The 18,449-nt window shown below is 46.6% G+C and overlaps 8 protein-coding genes across 8 annotated transcripts; 4 read left to right on the top strand and 4 right to left on the bottom strand.

Moving 5' to 3' along the window:
* Positions 1–239: 239 nt before the first annotated feature.
* Positions 240–1,052, top strand: AGABI2DRAFT_122892 (hypothetical protein; the record flags this gene model as incomplete). Its single annotated transcript, XM_006456955.1, has 1 exon — positions 240–1,052. One exon carries the CDS (start codon positions 240–242, stop codon positions 1,050–1,052), a length of 813 nt encoding a protein of 270 aa, XP_006457018.1.
* A 589-nt stretch (positions 1,053–1,641) lies between these two features.
* Positions 1,642–3,436, bottom strand: AGABI2DRAFT_122891 (hypothetical protein; the record flags this gene model as incomplete). Its single annotated transcript, XM_006456954.1, has 6 exons — positions 1,642–1,917; positions 1,970–2,065; positions 2,119–2,634; positions 2,688–2,951; positions 3,000–3,068; positions 3,131–3,436. The coding sequence occupies 6 exons, from the start codon at positions 3,434–3,436 to the stop codon at positions 1,642–1,644; spliced, it is 1,527 nt and encodes a 508-aa protein (XP_006457017.1).
* Positions 3,437–4,646: 1,210 nt separating this feature from the next.
* On the top strand, positions 4,647–6,277 carry AGABI2DRAFT_181402 (hypothetical protein; the record flags this gene model as incomplete). Its single annotated transcript, XM_006456953.1, has 3 exons — positions 4,647–5,529; positions 5,584–6,029; positions 6,086–6,277. The coding sequence occupies 3 exons, from the start codon at positions 4,647–4,649 to the stop codon at positions 6,275–6,277; spliced, it is 1,521 nt and encodes a 506-aa protein (XP_006457016.1).
* A 761-nt stretch (positions 6,278–7,038) lies between these two features.
* AGABI2DRAFT_181401 (hypothetical protein) lies at positions 7,039–8,596 on the top strand (the record flags this gene model as incomplete). Its single annotated transcript, XM_006456952.1, has 3 exons — positions 7,039–7,466; positions 7,524–8,163; positions 8,215–8,596. 3 exons carry the CDS (start codon positions 7,039–7,041, stop codon positions 8,536–8,538), a joined length of 1,392 nt encoding a protein of 463 aa, XP_006457015.1. The 3' UTR covers positions 8,539–8,596.
* Positions 8,597–9,154: 558 nt separating this feature from the next.
* AGABI2DRAFT_146675 (hypothetical protein) lies at positions 9,155–11,381 on the top strand (the record flags this gene model as incomplete). The annotated part of the gene is made up of 6 exons (XM_006456951.1): positions 9,155–9,239; positions 9,295–9,420; positions 9,482–10,840; positions 10,896–11,137; positions 11,192–11,353; positions 11,376–11,381. The coding sequence occupies 6 exons, from the start codon at positions 9,155–9,157 to the stop codon at positions 11,379–11,381; spliced, it is 1,980 nt and encodes a 659-aa protein (XP_006457014.1).
* A 264-nt stretch (positions 11,382–11,645) lies between these two features.
* AGABI2DRAFT_188761 (hypothetical protein) lies at positions 11,646–13,494 on the bottom strand (the record flags this gene model as incomplete). Its single annotated transcript, XM_006456950.1, has 6 exons — positions 13,294–13,494; positions 13,215–13,234; positions 13,077–13,159; positions 12,921–13,017; positions 12,126–12,862; positions 11,646–12,071 (listed from the first exon to the last, which is right to left on the bottom strand). Exons 1-6 carry the CDS (start codon positions 13,383–13,385, stop codon positions 11,646–11,648), a joined length of 1,455 nt encoding a protein of 484 aa, XP_006457013.1. The 5' UTR covers positions 13,386–13,494.
* Positions 13,495–13,923: 429 nt separating this feature from the next.
* On the bottom strand, positions 13,924–16,380 carry AGABI2DRAFT_122886 (hypothetical protein; the record flags this gene model as incomplete). The annotated part of the gene is made up of 6 exons (XM_006456949.1): positions 13,924–14,115; positions 14,181–14,336; positions 14,391–14,638; positions 14,695–16,050; positions 16,103–16,246; positions 16,296–16,380. The coding sequence occupies 6 exons, from the start codon at positions 16,378–16,380 to the stop codon at positions 13,924–13,926; spliced, it is 2,181 nt and encodes a 726-aa protein (XP_006457012.1).
* A 663-nt stretch (positions 16,381–17,043) lies between these two features.
* On the bottom strand, positions 17,044–17,994 carry AGABI2DRAFT_212261 (hypothetical protein; the record flags this gene model as incomplete). The annotated part of the gene is made up of 3 exons (XM_006456948.1): positions 17,952–17,994; positions 17,672–17,891; positions 17,044–17,615 (listed from the first exon to the last, which is right to left on the bottom strand). The coding sequence occupies exons 1-3, from the start codon at positions 17,952–17,954 to the stop codon at positions 17,044–17,046; spliced, it is 795 nt and encodes a 264-aa protein (XP_006457011.1). The 5' UTR covers positions 17,955–17,994.
* Between the last annotated feature and the right edge of the window lie 455 nt (positions 17,995–18,449).

Raw genomic sequence — 18,449 nt, 5'->3', positions numbered from 1 at the left:
CTTTATCATTGACGTCGTAGAGACTGTTGTGTAGGGAATTAGCACGAACTTGGACCAGTTGCAATAGACTTGAGTGGCGTTTTTCTGCTTTGTTTGTTGCATTGATAGTTGTCATCCCAGTGCTTGGGTCGTCAAAGTGCCTCGCATTGACCATATTGGACAATCTCCATTGCTGATTGTGGGTATCCATTTTCCGTGCACAAAAGGTTAGAGATTTTGTATATAAGAGGTGTCTCGCAATGCCCATAACTCAAAACCATTTCTTCATATTTCCACCTTCGCCAACACCGTCGCCACAACTATATATGCTCCACACACCTATGGATACTACTATCCTATCTGAAGACGATATCATTCATATGCTCTCCAATGATCAACATGATCAACTTACTCTTACCGCCGCACAGGAATCGGCTTTAATGGCCCAATTGGCCGCAGAGTTGAGCAAAACAAATTACGATGATGATGCACCTCCTCCTATGGAAATAATCACTCCGTCTGAGACTGGACAAGGCATTCATAAACGTTGGGTGTATCCTCCATCATGGAATGATATCATGGGAGGTATAGTTGATAGTGTCCTTTGTGATAATCATTGTTGGCAAGAGACCAAGTTCGACTCTCAAGCCAGTGACGATGATATTCCATTCGATTTATTACTCCCTCCTCACTCGCATTTCGATACGAGTCCTTTACCTTATACAAATCCTCAACTACCTGATATTTTCGATGATTCGTCTCTTCCACTGCCATTGTTTTCGAACCCTTTTCAGTTTTCAGAGGAGTTGGAACGTTTGATGATGACGCCGAGATCCAGTGTTGCTTCGGTACCTTCCGCTCCGAAAAGACCATATCGCACATCTAAAGCTTCGACCAAGGGCGAAAATGGTGGAATGGAGGAGGATGGGCTGGACATGGGGATAGATTCTGATGAGTTGGGGGATGATGATGAGTGTTTGAACACTCCGCCTCGACTTTTGTGGGAGAGGAGCGGTAGTAAGGACCTGGCTCGAGTTGCGGGGGATGACCAGGATGATGATCCGTTCTTGTAAACGATCCTTGCAATTGTTTTCATTCTCGAGGATTTGACATTCTCGTTTTTCTTATCGGTTATTCTGTAATTACTAGCACCATCGAGTAACGCTCAATCGGTAGACAATGTGATATATCTATATAACGATCAAAATAATGGCGCATAATAAAAATAAGCATGCAGAAAAACCGAGGCATACATTAAATAATTAAAGAACGACAATTGGAGTACAATAAATTATCATACATCGAACCCCGGGGTCCTCTGGCCCTCAGGTATCCTCAGAGGGATTAATAAACTGATCTTAGCATACTATCACGTCACAGACAATGAAAACCAAGCTGGTCGTTAACCAACCAGTCGAAAACGAATAACAAACCTCTGTCCAGGAAGGATATGATGGGAGCTATCAGGAAGTATGGCAATTTCAAGTTCACCATACATAATCCTAGGCTCCTGCTCTGCATAGAATGGACCTAGTGGACTGTAAAATCTATGCACACAAAGGAAATGCATGAAGATGCCATTGTCATTGATGGTAAGTGCTGTCTTCTGTCTGTTGAAAGTTTGAATATTAGTCTCGTGTTGTAATTGATCACGATTCAAGCCTACTCGAATTCCAGCACCCCAAGCTTCGCCAATTGTTCTTTCACGTCATGTGCATTTGACTCGATGGAGTCTCTGCGGCCAAACAAATTCCAATCGGGGGCAACAACAGAATACTGCCCCTCAAATCCAAAGATCGACCTTGGATTTCGGTTTCCAGACTGCCTATACAGCAGATGAATAGTGAGAGCATCTTGAAATCCCGACAACCTAGTATGAAAATCGGCTAGCAGTTCGTGTTGACACCGGTAATCTGGATACGGAGTGAAAATCCGTGACTTTTGTAGCGTAAAGTTAGCACTAAAACGATGTGGTGAGGAGTTGACGTACTGGTCTGTCAGGGTGGGGTACGACAGGAGTGGGAGTATATTGTACCATTGAAGGACGATGAGGGGGTATACGGATAATCAGTTTTGGGAGCTCACTCTAAAGTTACCCAGCATTTAGCAAGCATGCTTCGATAACAAAATAACACTTACGTCCGGCTCAGAATCGGATGTTTCTTCAGAACTACTGGAATAAAGCTCTGATGCTTCCGTTTCTGACTCACTGTCATCGGAGGACTCCGTGAGTTCACTTAGATCGCTATCCCACAGACATGAATATTCGAGAGACGTTTCCTTCCGATTGGACGCCAACGACTTAGTCCCAATCCCCTGAGAGGATTCCGAGAGTGTGTGCACTTTGGGCTTCAAAGATACTTCGTCGGTGGACTGAGAGGGAGGTGGTTGTTCAGGAAGCTTCAGACGAACACGCTTGATTCTTGATATCCACTCATTTTGCCGATCTGCCCATGAAACCGACTTCTGTTTGCCCTTTTCGGAAGCATCGTGGCGTAGAATAGAGATTGGTGCAGAACGCGGTCCATTCGGGAGAGATAATCCTTTTGCTTTTCTCGCTGTCCACTCGCCTTTAATGCACTTGACGCATCTGAAACAGGTCGAACTTGGGACGATCAAACCATTGCAGTTTCGCGTGGCGCAATGGCGTATGTTCTACAATAAGAATTGTAACCGACACAGTCATTGTAAAAGCAAGAAGAACATACGTGGCCAGCTTTCATTGGAGGTTTCAAAGTGGACAAGGGAGGCAGATTCGCACTGTGACCTACAATCGAATCGAATTCGGCGGGGTTGTAATCCCCAAAACGTGGCTCGGACACAGGTGAAACGTGATCAGAAGAGTGCTTTGACTGCGAATCAATACTGTGTACGGCATTTGGCACTTCCATAAATTCCCTTGTGCTTGATTCCAATGGAGTGTCACCAAAAGTCTCTGAGGAATTATGTGAAGGCGCTTCTATCGGCACATCCTAAGGACTTTTTGGTTTGCGGGATTGAATAAACAAGTATGTACGCACAGTCTCAGGTGGTGATAGCTGGTGTTGCTTGGAGGCAGGCTCTGTGAGACAACTGCCAGGAACATCGATCTGAAAGAGAAGGGAAAATATGAACTTTTCAACAGTAAAAGGTGTGGATGGGTTCGACATACAATCTGCGCCGTAGGTCGTGTAGGTATGGTATTATCGGGGTCACGGAAGGTCGTCTTGCAGAGCCCCAAATCAGGTATAGACAGCAAGGGCGTTTTCTGATGGTTAACATTATTCAATCGGGTTTCCACAATGATCATGCAGAACGTACCACCAAAGGCGGTTGCTGACTTGGATGGCTCTGGGAGCATGTCGTGTTTGTCATCGGAGTCAATGACGTGTTTGGCCCATCCACGGACAGTTGTAGACATGTATTTGTGAGGGTATGGTGCAAATCGGAGTTCGCAGAGCACCGCGAACAGGAGCATGTTGGTGTGCCAGATGTAGGGATAGACTGATGATGCGTTGGCAACCGAGCGATCATCTCCCAAATGTTCCAAAATGAAGGCAATGCCTTTACGCCGCAGAATGATGCGCGTTTATGCCTCTTCAAAGACAGTGAGTAGCGAGGCGGGCGCACATAGCTCGAGCCATTACCTGGTAGCAGTATATAGTCCGCTTTTGCCTGAATCAGCTACGCAATGTCAAGGCGGCATACGTTGATCGCTAAGTACGGTGGCTGGTGAGAGTCAAGGGGTCAGCGACGATAGGTAGATGTGTGGCAAGATGCGTCAGAACCGTTGGGGTAAAAAAATTAAAACAGTTACGTTACCTATTTTTAATTAGTCCTATCCGGTCCCTGGCCGGCTACTCCTTTGAATAGCTGAATATTCGACTCAAAGAATGGAATAAGGATTGTAACAGATGATGAGGGAAAACGGTCAATAAGGGACGTAAGGCCGTAGAAGTAGATCGCAAGGGAACGACTCAGTAATGGCACACAAGCCCCGATGGATTAGTAAGCATAAAATGAAGATCAGTTGGCCATCAAGAAAGACTTGTTTTTTTCGTTACAAAATGAACACATAACTGAGTACCGAGCCTTGGTCCGGGCCAATATCTGATCCGGTCGTTCATAAATTGGAACTAAGTTTCCTCACTGCCCAATGTTCGCCGGGCATCCGCTATAGAGGAATCCACCAAGGCTCTATCCTCAACTGTGGCCGGATGCTGCGAATATAATAAAACTAGGGAATTTAGAGGACAACAGTGGGAGTTGGAAGTGGGAGACCGAAGAAATTATAGGCGGTAAGACTAAGCTCTGAGCAGGGAACGGAGTCGGGGCACCCAGACAATTCACAATTGCCCTGTACCGATTTACATGTACCCCCGGTTTTAAAGGAGCAGTAGGGCTTGGGTGTGAGGCAAAACAAAATTTAGATTAGCTAGGAAGCAAAGAGTACAACGCAATAACCTGAGTGAGAATGGCCGTAATACGTGTAAGTAGCCAAACAGACGCACATAACACGGGAAATCACGCCGCGCTCATTCTTCGCGTTGTTTCACAAACAGTGAGAAGATCATTGGAACATGATCAAATAGCTCTTGTACTACTGGGCATCAGACTCTATCAGACTACACCTCAAAATCGGCAAATTTGAAGCACGATTATCACAACAGAGTACCGAACGATGAGCGATGGATGGACTTGATGAACTCAATGGGGAAGATGCACAATGTGAAATAATCCAACTCGTCAGCACTTTTGCGTATGAGCATCACGATGCTCCTCTTGTCTGGATAATAGCCAGTCGACCAGAATCACACATATCCAACGCCTTTGAAGATGACGAAGTGCAGCGTAGTTGCTTTTCAGAGTATATTCCAATTGACTCCACCGAAGCATGCAAGGATGTCGAGCGCTTTCTTCGATCCGGTTTCGCGACGGTACAAAAGAAATTCCGGCACTCTATTGACAGCAACTGGCCTAGCAATAATGATTTCCTCAAACTCGCCGCTGCAGCTTCCGGCCTTTTTGTCTATGCTGAAGTAGCGATGCAGTTCATCAGAGATTCCGATCACGCCGACCCCGTCTCTCGATTTGAAGCTCTCTTATCCGTTATCAACAATTCCAATGCCGTTCCAACGAACGAGAATCCTTTCGTTCATTTGGACGCATTGTACCGCGAAAATCTTTCTTCAATTCCATCGACGCAGTGGCCAACAACAAAACGATTGCTTGCTTTTACAATTTATGGGGGCGAGACTTACTTTGAATATAGCGTTTCGGAAACTCCGCACGGTTTCCATAGCCTCAGAGGAATGTCCATATTCTACGGCGTCCCCAAAAATGTCGTCTATGCTAGCCTAAACAAATGCCGATCAGTCCTGAAGATACCAAATTGGAAAGTTGCTCATACACAGAGGCTGGCATTCCATCATGCATCACTTGCCGATCACCTGAGGGACTCAAGCAGATCCGGTGATTTTCATGTGGGTCAAGTTGAGGACGTTGAGGAAGACATGACATTGAGACTCTTAGAGCTTTGGTCCAAGTGTAGTGGACATGGTATAGCCCTCTGTATGTATGGCCTTTTCAAGTTTACGTTAAATACTGATGATAGATTCATTTTAGCATCAATTAAATCCACATGGCGCCAATACTGCTCAACATTGGACGACAAATCACCGTCAAGGGTCATTAAAAGATTTCATGAAATCCTTTTCCACTATATGACTTGTCAATTATGTTTACTTACGTGCCGTACACTGCAAAATCCGGTGGAGTCCCCCATATATTCGCAACTACGCAAAGTTCATATGAGAAAGCTGTGCCACGTTTTCGTTTCAGTAGACCTTTTGGCTTTCGTCAACCATCTGATGCCAAATCGTGCCGAAGCCCCACCGATTGGGAGCTTGGTGTTCCATTCACACAACTTGAGGTCCAACGATATAGAAGTTCTACGGGAAGTACGGCTCAAAGATCTCAAGTTTGGACAGCTTGACTGGAAGGAGATGAGCCCTGCATTTGCTGCCTCTGGGCACAGGTTTGCCGTGAAATATGATTGGATGTTGCGTCGGGTGAGTGTGTGCACGTTACAAGGATTGAAATCTTCTGAACCCTTCCACCGCTCTAGCCAAGTTCAAATGCGGAATTGAAGGCTTTCGTCTCAGATCTAGAAGCACTTCAGAAACGCTCACCAGAGCTCGGGGTTGTTATAGTTGGCGGCGTACCTAAAGAACGGGTTGCAGCCTTTTGCCATCCTATCGGGAATGAGTCTGCTGACTTTAAGGATTTTATGTATTATGTTGTTCCTTATCCAGAGTAAAACATGATGATCCGATTCTCCTTCCCGATGTTTCTCTAACCCACGTATTGATGCAAGGTAAACACCGTTTTGTCAAAGCTCGGCTGTTTTAGTAGTAGATAATTAAATCGTAGACATACAGAATAAGCAATACCCATAAGGATACCGGTAAGAATAGTAAGGGACTGTTACAAAACCCGATGAGATACCATCGGTTTCCATAGGCCCAAGATCAATCGATCGTGACTGACCGTTATTATGATGGAAGTCGAGGTCGAGGTCACCGGCACCCTTACACGAGACATACCGGACCTCATGGGCAGTTAAAACGGGTGACCTACATTTTCACGGTGATTAGAGTACTCCTTGTTATCGCCCAGTAGCCGGGCTCTATTTCTCCATGCAGAGGATTCTAAACATAAAATTAACGGGGTAGGCCCGCTTTCAAACACGCACACAAACCTCTTAGCAACCCTTGAAGCAACGTGCATCATATTGAGCGGAATTCCGATGCCATTCGTGGCAAAGATTGCTTGCTGGTTGGTCAACCAATAGCTAAAAATATTCGATTTGAAAGATGATACAGCTGACAGATTCGTTATTTTTGTATATCATATTAATTCCATTGCAGGTTATATTGTTGGGAGCGTACGATAGTCCTCTTGACAGCATGAGTTGAATGATTGATGAAATAGTTCAAGTGCTTCCGGTAGCTGTCAATGCGGCGCAGCCTCATAAACCTGATTACTTTCCCTCCAAGCTTCATTTCCAATTCGATCCTCATGGACCTGTTGCTTGACGCTTCCAACCTCCACCCCGTTGGCCTCATCAAAAATGGCATCAAATTTGGTGTAGGTCTCTACCTCGACCACAAGGCCAAAAAAACCTGCGAACGCGTGCTTAACGCCGAGTTTGAAAAACTGGTCGATCAGGGCTACCTCTCCGTCTCCGAGTCTGATCAGAGCCTCGTCGTGACTGACAAAGCACTTGATGACTTGATCGGATTGACTGTCTACTTTGATATACGGGCGTTCGTAGAGGAATATGCGTTCAACGAGGAGGAAATGGGGTTGTTGGCAAGAACTCGTGTATGCATACAAATGAACAAGAAGCTTCCGGCTTGGGATAAGAGATTGGGAACTGCGTGGGCTGCCAACACCCAGGTGGCTCAGCAATTCAGGCAAAGGGCGAGCACAGCATTGGGTATGTGGTGAGTGATTGTTCTGGCTCTGTGAGGCACGCGTTTATGTCCATCGACGACGCTTAGGTATCACCCAAGCGGAGTGGGAGCCAAACAATCTTTAAACCAAGCCACGGTATATTTCATGAGCGCAGAAGCCGCTCTAGACAACTCCAAAGCAGGAGGCAATGCCGAAGGCGGAGATAGCTCCATGGCCATTGTCACACGCGCTATAGGCCTCGCCCAGTTATGCGGGATAGAAGAGATAGGTCTCGTCGACATCATGGAGGGTTTGTCCATGTCGTTTGTATTTGAGACGATAGCACGACACATGGTCGCCTCCGTCCGTGGAGTGCACGCGTCACAAGTGTACAATGTCGGTTTGCATATCAATGGAAGCTCTGAGAATGTAGCAACTCAGTTTGCGGTTAAGGCAAAGAACTTCATAGGGCCGAGAGAGGTTATTGGCAAGTGGACCGCTACAGGCGCCGCATTGGATGGGATCAAAGTCAAAGTGGTGGCGAGGCCGGAGATAAATATGCCTAAGGAAGGCGAGGAGATTTGGTGTATGAGTGGATGGGCAGAGGCACTGAGGATGCACACTGCCAAAGCAGACGAGATGGCCGGAACGGATGTTCATGGGAGTCAATTATTGTGCGATAAGAAGTCCGTGGTCAAGTTGAGTTTGAAACGAGTTGACGGGATCCTGATGGTCAAGATCAAGCAGGTGACGTTACAAATTTGCACGCGCAATGACTTTGTGACTCATATCCTACAGGTTGGAATACTCTCAGTCAGTGACAGATACTGCGGTGGTATTACGGGTCTTCCCTGTCCATGCGACTCCCCTGATCCACGCAAGAGGCTCGCTCCGAATGGGAAAATCGGCAAACTGAAGCTCGTCTACCAATCGTGCGACCCTGTGAGTCTCAAAGCCGTCAAACCGAGGACTATTTCGGTTCTCAAGACGTATAACGATGCTATTGTTCGCACCCTTGCGTGCCACGTCTTGACGAGCTCGTATCTTAGGGCAGAGAATGAGTGCTTGCATTGCGCGGTTTCGAGGGCTGCTGGAGCAGGATGTAATACTGTTTTGATGTGAACGAGATGATACTATGTGTCTGGGACCTAGTAAAATAAAACTTGCCAAGTTATCAATCAAACCAGCCAAATACAAACCGCGACGGACAGAAGCTTGTGACAGACTCATGGATGGATTTAAATTGATTCCTCAGCTCTGTATAGCTTTCTCTATTGTGTCAGGTACTACATGCACCATTAATTATGTTTTATTCATGGATTTGGTGGACGAAATGGGTCTGCTGCGCGCACTTCGCGAATGTGGAGACGATAGTGCGCTGATTATCTAGGCATTGCTCACGTGCTGCAGCAAATTCCAGAGGCCTGAGGATGCACTGGTGATCTTGGAGGGGGGTACGTGGCAACACAGTTTACAAAAAAAAAACATGTTGATCACTGTTTTATGAATCCTTTTGAATTCCAACGTTGATCCCAATTTGGGCACAAGTATCATGACGGAATACCAAAACGAGGAGGGATAGAACAAAAGACATCGCTCACAGACGTCGGAGGTCAAGCGCTGGCTGTCAAACAGTCAGAAGATGGCACCTTGGGAAAATGGGATGTTTCCGGATGGAGGATTGGCGCTTTGATGCACTGCCTTTCTCTCTCACAACACGATTTCCACCATACATGCTATGGCTCCCGGAAGGAAGAGGGTTAAGTTCAAGAAGTGGCTATGGGGATTCTTTCATCCAAAGGGGAGTCGCTACGTGCTCGATGGTTAGTGCTTTCATACTCACGCACTAGTGCGAAATTTAATGGAGTTTATCGATAGGTCCCCACGCTCGACCAGGAGGCTTTTTCCATTATGCAGAGGGCTTTGTTCTAATTGATCCCATTATGACGTCTGTACAGGTTGATAACACCACAGTAATAAATATGCAGGGGACGGCGACACAGGGTGAGCGATACTACGTTCCTCTTCCTGATACTTGAGCTCATATCAACTCTCCTTGCTGCAGTCATGAATTTTCTTTCACAGCACATTATCCGTGGCGCGGCACACGATGATTCTGCTCGCGAACCTCCTCCGCGCTGTCACCCTGACACCCGTGTCAAGTTCATCGCTCGAATTACAGCTTGGTTTGATGGCCAAGCACAACAGGAATTACTTCTCTGGATCACTGGCCCTGCCGGCGTTGGAAAGTCAGCCATCGTCCAGACATTCGCGGAGCATCTCGTCAAGTCCAAGTCCCTTGGAGCGTCCGTTTTTATTTCTCGCCCAAACAAACGCAATAACTCACATGGCATCTTCATCACCATCGCTTATCAGCTAGCCACACGGATCGAGGCTTATCGCAATTTCATTGTTGACCGGCTCGGCCTCGATCCGAGTCTACTCAATAAGGGTATTATGGCGCAGTTCGCGACCTTTATAGTGGAACCCTTCGTGGAAAAGAAGATTGGAGCTGGCGGTAAACGTTGGGGTATACTATTGGACGGCCTTGATGAACTCCAGGGGCAGGATGCGCAATGTGAAATCATCCAACTCATCAGCACCTTCGTGCATGAACATCATGATGTTCCTCTTGTCTGGATAATAGCCAGCCGTCCAGAATCGCACATATCCAACACGTTCGAAGATGATGAGGTCAAGCGCAGTTGCTGGTCGGAGTATATTCCGATTGACTCCACCGAAGCCTGTGACGACGTCGAACGCTTTCTACGATCAAGTTTCGAGGTGACACAGAAGACATTTCGGCACTCTGTTGACAGCGACTGGCCCAGCAACACTCATCTCCTCAAACTCACTGCTGCGGCTTCTGGCCTTTTCGTCTATGCTGAAGTAGCGATGCAGTTCATCAGGGATTCCGATCACGCTGATCCCGTCTCGCGACTCGAGGTTCTCTTAGCAGTTATTGACCGTTCTAGAGCCGTTTTGGCCAAAGAGAACCCTTTTGTGCATCTGGACGCGCTCTACCACGAAATTCTTTCTTTGATTCCGTCAACTTTCTGGCCAACAGCAAAACGATTGCTTGCTTTGCCTATTTATACGCACAGGACTCGCATGTCCGCAAAGACATATTCACATATTCCGCAGACTTTCCAAACCCTCCGAGGAATGTCCATTCTCTTTGACGTGCCTCGAAATGTCATCTATGCCAGCTTAAACAAATGCCGATCAACCCTAAAAATATTAGATTGGAAAGCCGCTCATAAAGGGCAGCTGACGTTCCTTCATGCGTCGTTTGCCGACTACCTGAAGGACTCAAGCAGGTCGGGCAATTTTTATGTTGGCAGCGTCGGAGACGTTGAAGAAGACGTGGCTCTGAGCAGCTTGGGGGTTTGGATCAAGTGTACCGGAGATGATATTGCCACCAGTATGTATAGGTTTTTTGCTTTGAAAAATCGATGTCATAATTGTTTCAACGTCAGTTAAGTCTACGTGGCATCGTAACTGCTCAAAATCGGATGACAAGCCACCGTCAAGGGCCATTGCAAAGTTTCACGCAAATCTGTTCCGTAATCTTGTTTCTTTTTCAAAACTGATGGCATGCCATATGTTGGAAAAGCCAGGGACATCGCCTGCATATGTGCAGCTACACAAACTTCCTGCAAGCAAGCTATGCTACTTCTTCAACGCGTTTGACTTGGCTGAGTTTGTATACAATCTGATGGTAAATGACTCCCAAGTCCCCGCGTCAATTCAGAACTTAATACCACTTTCACAGAGACTTTCGCCCAATTCGTACATGTCCAGTGATCCAGGACTTCTCCGGGAGGTACAGCTCAGAGACCTTGAGTTTGGACACCTTGATTTGAAAGAGATGAGTCCGGCTCACGCTCATTTTGGAGGCAAATTTTACAAGGGGTCAGATTGGATATTGCATCGGGTGAGTATTTGCACCTTACTAGGATTGAAATATCCTGAATAATGGTGGCCTTTCTATCGATATAGCCACGTGCCAATGCTGAATTAAAAGTATTTGTAGCTAAGTTAGAATCACTGAAGGAACGTTCGCCGGAGCTTAGGGTGATAATATTTGGGGGCGTACCTAAAGCGCGGGTTGCCGCCTTCTGCCATTCTTTGAGGGAGTCTGATCACCCTAATTACTTTATGTATTATGCAATTCCCTATCTTGAGTAAATGATTCGTACAGCTCGAATTGCACAACTACTTCGCTATTACGCATCTGCTCGTAAAATACGATTTAGATCCTGCCTCTCGACACAATTCTCGAAACTGAAGCTTTTGGCGAGTTCCTCCAGCTCGGCCTCTTCCATTCCAGCAAAGTGATCAGCCCATTCTTTGACCATGAATTCAGCGAAAAGAATCGTTCTAGAGATTCTTGTCACTCTTTCTTCCAGTGTCCATATCGGCGGGTAGAGCTTCTGCGAGTGGACTGGCACTTCAGATCGAAGGAGATCGATAATGGGCTGGTATGCATATTTGACCTGGGTATCATCTTTCCCCCAGGCATCCGCCGCCAACCTATGTTTTCGCATGAGGAAGGACTTCAACAGTTTCATGTAAGGCGTGTTTTGGGAAACATGGACCATGCCCTGGAAACCAATATCTTTGTACAGCCAAATTGACCAGCTGAGTTTGTCCTGATTGTTATTACAATGTCAGTTGTAAGCCACGTCATCAACGTCATCGCTTACCTTGCGGTAGATTTCCAGCTGATCTTTAACAACCCTCAATCGTGCTTCATTAATCATCTCGCATTCTGCGCCATCGTACTCATTCCGTGCATAGACAGGTCCCCATTCCCCATTCCATACGCATAATCCCCTTTCGTCCATCCATTTTCGCTTCCTTTCGTAAGTCTTCGACAATCTTTCCTTCTGTTCATCACTCCCGACATAGATGCTGGGGGAATTCGGGAAGCCGTAGATCGCGTAGTCATGTATCGAAAAAGCCGCATTGCTCCATCTGCCTTCGGCTACATCATCTGGGAATTGAGTGAAGTCGGTCGCAAACGTATTTCCATCGAGGAAGATAATATGTTTATCATCGACACTCCTGACAGCTTCCACTAAACGATCGTACACTTCCACAAGCTTTAGCTGTTTGCTCCTATTGTTGCCACCGACATCGGTTTTCCCCCATCCGCTTGGGTCGGCGGGTTCATTGATAAGATTATAGCCACCAATCCATTTGTTGTCCTTGTACCTCTCGGCAATGACAGTCCATAACCACACAAGACGATCTTGGAAATGTTTATGCCTCCAGAAATTGGGAAGGTGTGTACCAGCGTCACAGTGCCATCCACCTGATTGACCGCCCGGAACCGAGTGCATGTCTATGATAGTGTAGATAGATTGTTGCGCGCAAATGGCGATGGCCCGGTCGAGATGAGTGAAGGCATTTGCTCTGAGTTGCATCGGATTACTGTCATCTGAAAGGAAGGTATGAATATGCAGGAAGTAAGACGGAAAAGTGCGTCAGAAACGAACCTTCAAAGTGTCGGTAGTTCACTGCTATCCGAATGCAGTTCAATCCAAGGGACTTGAAGAATTTGGCGTCTGCTTCGGCGAAAAAGTATTCCAGGAACTAAACACAGCGTTCTACCGTCAAGTCAAAACAGCGGAGAGAATACGAGATAGACTAGCCTTGTCGAAGAAGAAATTCGATTTAGCCTCTCCTAAGACATCCGCAAGCGCTTCACGAATCTGATATTCGCAACCCGGATACCCTAGTCCAACACTTGTCATCACCAAGTCAATGGGCTATTGCCACTCAAAGCACACCAGATATGAAATTCTCCATCCTAGACCGTCAATCGATTCAGTTTCACCCGAGAACCACGCGCTTGTTATTAGTACTTACAACATCCATCCTCCCAAGCCGGCGCCTTTGAGAACCACTTCCTCCTGTTGGTCATTGACAATCACAGTGCCTGATACTCGAAGAAATGACATGGAGAAGCCCTTGTCGTTGTGGTTTATTAGGAAGCCAGGGGTGTATTCGTAGCTGGTCTATCTTCGGTTTCCCGTGGGCCGTCGCTACATTAGGTGCAATTTTCCTGGTGAGGACAGACAGGAAGGCGGTTATTAGGTGGTGTGACCAAAAATCCGGGCCGTCGGCCCGACAACTAATAAACGGTCATCCATCTGGCACAACTCAAATTCACGAGGGCGTCCATTGCAGCATTGCAAAGAAAAATACCAGTCGGTTCAATAAGATAAGATAAAGCTTTAAAGTTTTGTGCATGTAAACAATTAAGCTCTCAGACTGTGGTTATGTTCATCCACGATTTTCTTGACCAGCTGCGCGATTATGACAGCCGCACTTTAGTGATGAAATTATAAATTATCAATTTATACGTATAATTTGACAACTTGAGATTGGCTCGCTACCCAGACTTGTGTAATGAGACGTACTTTGAAACCTGTCCCCTGCAGCACAAATGTCCCTATATATAGTACAGACTGGTTCAGTCGCAACACAGATGTGGAATTACTCGGGGTAAGGAATAACATAATATATAAAGTCTGCGAGGTAAATAGGCTTCTTGTTCAAAGGACTCTGAAAGACAGCAACCCGCTCCTTAGGTGTGCCACCCAAGATGACAACCGCAAGCTCCGGTGAGCGTTCCTGAAGTGATAGGAGATCAGACATAAATGCTTTTAATTCAGCGATTGAACGTGGCTACAACGATGAAGGGAAACAAAAATTCAATAGATTTCAGTTGTAGTAAGGTGCGCTTCACTCACCCGGTGTATCAAACAAGTCTCCCCATGAAATAAGCCTTTCTTCCCGTAATGAGCGTATACCGGGCTCATCTCTTTCCAGTCAAGGTGTCCAAACTCAAGGTCTTCGAGCCGCACTTCCCGGAGAAATCCTATATGACGGGGTTCGGGTGAAATGCTCTGCGAAAAGTGGTGAAGCCCCAAAAATGAAGCGATAACTTGGGAGTGATTTACCATCATACTAAAAACAAAATGATCCGCATGCTCCGCCTTGAGTAAATAGCAGAGTTTTCTTATATGCAAATTCCGTAGAGATATATATGCGGGAGACTCCATTGGGTTGCAAGAGATATCATACACCGCCCCTGTTAGGTTGAATATAGTATCATATAAAAGGTTGGTATGGAAATTTCCAATGGCCCTTGACGAGGACTTGTCAGTCAATTCCGAACAGTACCGCTGCCACGCTGGCTCGACGGACGCTGAAACCAAGTGATGTCGATATATGCTAGTATGAAGATGAGAGGGTTATACGTACATGTGGCAATATCATCTCCGCAACACTTGTTCCAAATCTCTAAAAGCTTTAATATCACTTCTTTTTTGACGTCTTCTTCACTACCAACATGAAAATCTCCAGATCTACTTGACTCCTTCAGATAGTCGGCAAACGACGCATGAAGGAATGTCAGCGGCTTTTTATGAGCAACTTTCCAATCTGATATTTTGAGGGTGGATCGAGCTTTGTCTAAGCTTGCATAGACAGTATTTCGAGTGATGCCAAAGAGTATGGACATTCCTCGGAGGGTGAGAAGATTTGGCCGCAAATTATAGCCAAATCTTCCAAGCCGAATATGCCCCCCATAAATCGCCACACCAAGTAATTGTTTTGTCGTAGGCCACACCCTCGACGGAATCGAAGACAGGATTTCGTGATAGAGTGCATCCAGATGAACGAAGGGGTTGTCTTTGGTTGGAAAGGCATTGGAACGGTCAATAACTGATATGAGAGCCTCAAGTCGAGCGACGGGGTCGGCGTGATGTGAATCTCCGATAAACTGCATTACTACTTGGGCATAGATGAACAGACCAGAAGCCGCAGCGGTAAGCTTCAGGAAATCAGCATTGCTGGGCCAGTCACTGGAAACACAGTGACGAAAGTTTTTCTGCGTCGTTTTGAAACTTGATCGTAAAAAGCGCTCGACGTCCTCGCAGGCTTCGGTGGAGTCGATCGGAATGTACTCCGACCAGCAACTACGCTGTACTTCATCGTCGGAAAACGTGTGGGATATGCGTGATTCAGGACGGCTGGCGATAATCCAGACAAGTGGAGCATTGGGATGCTCATGCACGAAGGAACTGATGAGCTGGATGATTTCGCATTGCGCATCTGTCCCTCGGAGCTCATCAAGCCCATCCAATAGTATACCCCATCGTTTACCGCTAGCTCCGAGCTTCTTCACCGTGAACGGCTCGACAATAAAGGTCGTGAACTGGGCTTGTCTATCCCCGTTAAGCAATTCCGGGTCAAGCCTGAGTCGCTCAACGATATAATCGCGATACGCCTCGATACGCGTGGCTAGCTGATAAGCAATGGTAATGAATACGCCGTGTGGATTGTCGCGTTTGTTAGGTCGAGAAATGAATACAGATGCTCCAAGGAGGTGGGACTTGACAAGGTACTCGGCGAACGTTTGAACAACGGCGGATTTTCCAACGCCGGCAGGGCCAGTTATCCACAGGAGCAATTCCAATGATGCTTGGCCTTCAAACCAAGCGGTGATGCGATTGATTAACTTGACGCGAGTGTCAGGATGGCAGCGAGGTGGAGGATCGCGGACAGAGGAGTCGTGAGCAGCGCCACGGATGATATTTTGGGAAAGTAAATTCATCACTGCATGAAGACGAGATGAGCCCAAGGACGATGAGGAATTAGCTTGACCCACTCTGTGTCACGACGTTGCGATCCCCTTCAGTAGATGAGAACGTGTTATACTGATTCCCGTGTACAGCAGTCATTGTGGGATTGTGTAAAGTAGAGTGTTGGGCATTGGTGAAGAAACCCTCTGGTCCTGCGGGGCGCCGGGGACCTATGGGGATCTCTGTCAGCTTCCAATTCCCATTGTCACTCAAACCCACCATTCTGAATCCCGTCCTCGTCCTCTGAAAAAAAGAAATCCCGAAGCGACGCCTTGAACCGAATCCATTTCCTCGTGGTAGTCATTTCATACAGAGAGTGACTGTGGAGGAAAGAAAGAACGCTGCTGCCTCGAGGCACTAGTACACCGCCTCAGGGCGCTCGGCAATGCCCTTGTCCCATCGGCGCATTGCCAGGCGCTTCGATTTGTGTTTTTAGTCGCTAGTCAACAAGTCGTTTCAACCTATCGACTGCAAATCCAGTGGATCGAGATGTATGGTCGTATTCTTTGGACATTGGACATATAATATGGGACCTGGGTACTTCAAGATCAATGTCCATCGTCGATGGTAACGAACATTTGCATGCCACTTACATCATCGGCATCGCCTAAAGGCTAAGCTAAAATTCTGACAAACACCTGAATCCAGCTTGAACCATAGACAATAAAAGAAATAAGCGAGAGGCGTACACATTATGGGGCGAAGATAGCATGACCGTTGGATTGACACATGTAAAGAGCCTTTCAGGATTGATTTATGGTTGTTCATCATTGTTTACTTCTCTTTAGTTACCTACAGGCCAAGTTCCTCTGGTATTACGTGCTTTCATGGAGTGTCCCGCTCTTCAAGCTTCAACACATATCCCACGTTTCTTGGCACCATATATACCTTCTCGTCAAAGTTGTATTTTCAGCGGTCACATCTTGGCAGCGCACCGCCAGCTGCCCTTCGTCAATTCAAATACTTTTCACAAACCAAGGTCCACCTCGTCAATAATATTAGCTATATTCGAAACACAGCATTTCGCACAATCTTCAAGCAAGCTGCTCGGTAGCGTAAGCTCAGCGTCCCGCGATCCCTGGATATTATAACAGTCCAAGTCCATTCCGTCATAGCTATCATAGTGAGCTTGAACACTACTGGGAACGTCATTTTTATATTCCTTATCGTCTTCAGGAGTGCGTTCTGCTTCCGGGATAACCTGTAGTCTTGGCAGTGGCAAACGATCTTTGTCTATTGACCAATCCAGAGGTTCATGTGGTCGCGATCCTAGTCTGCTCGCAAGATTTTCAAAACGTTTCTGCCAAATCTTGTAGTCGGGAATCTTTCCAAAGGGAAGTTGACGAGCATAAGCCGGTAATTCGGCAAATTCCACTGGGAACGACGGGGGTGAAAAAGTCGTCTTCGAATTGTAGACTCGAACCCGCTTGTTTCGGTCAGACTCCCACACAGAAGAAGCGGTCAACCAAGGCAAACCGGCATTCAAGACAAAACAGACTGTGTATGCGAGAGATTCAAGATCATCTCGCGGTGCAAGATCTATCCGGGTACAGTTCAATCGTATGAGAATTATGAAAGAATGTAGTATAACATACCAATTCCGTGGTGCGCATTAATGCTTGTCCAGTCGGCAGTGCCGCACATCCATACTTTCTTTACGTTTCGACGTTTTTGAGGTTCGGATAGCACAGGTCCAGTAAGGCCGAAGTCGATGAGTACAACTTGTGTTGGATCTTTGAGAGAGCGGAGAATATTATGTGGTTTGATATCGCGGTGTACAATCCCCTTTGAATGTATGAAGTTCAGTGCAGAAAGCTACCAAAAAAAACACTTTCTAATCAGCGAAGATAAGTTGATACGGTCAATAGCACTAACCATTTGCTCTGTAACACGTATAGAGGTCTTGACCAACGGCGTTCCACCCTCCTCTGCCATTCTGTTACATTCCACATCTAAATCTTTTCCAAGCAACTCCATTGCCATATAATCAAAATGCGGTAGGCGGCCATAAGCATACACAACGGGAATGGCTGGGTGTCCTTGAAGGAGTCGTATCACCCTGCATTCATGTTCTAGGAAAGTCCGTTTGACGTGGCCGGGAACGCGGGACTTTTTGATAGCAACCACTTTCCGTGAGGGAATCTCAACCGCTTCGTGGATAAAGCCCTGTTGACACCGACAGGATTAGTGAGTACAAACACGCCAATGAGACATTAGGAACATAAACATACATATCCACCGTAACCTATAGGTCGGTAAGAGACTTCATACACCAAAGAGGATCCGGCTGACATGCTTGTAGTGACGTTATCAGGGTCTGCAGCAAATGAGCTCGTGAAGCGTAGTCACAGTCACGGAGGTAACGCCTTCTGG

This window comes from Agaricus bisporus (assembly GCF_000300575.1).
Source record: "Agaricus bisporus var. bisporus H97 unplaced genomic scaffold AGABI2scaffold_15, whole genome shotgun sequence".
Taxonomy (NCBI): Eukaryota; Fungi; Basidiomycota; class Agaricomycetes; order Agaricales; family Agaricaceae; genus Agaricus; species Agaricus bisporus.
Note: the sequence above shows the minus strand (reverse complement) of the source record. Positions and strands in the feature narration are given on the sequence as shown.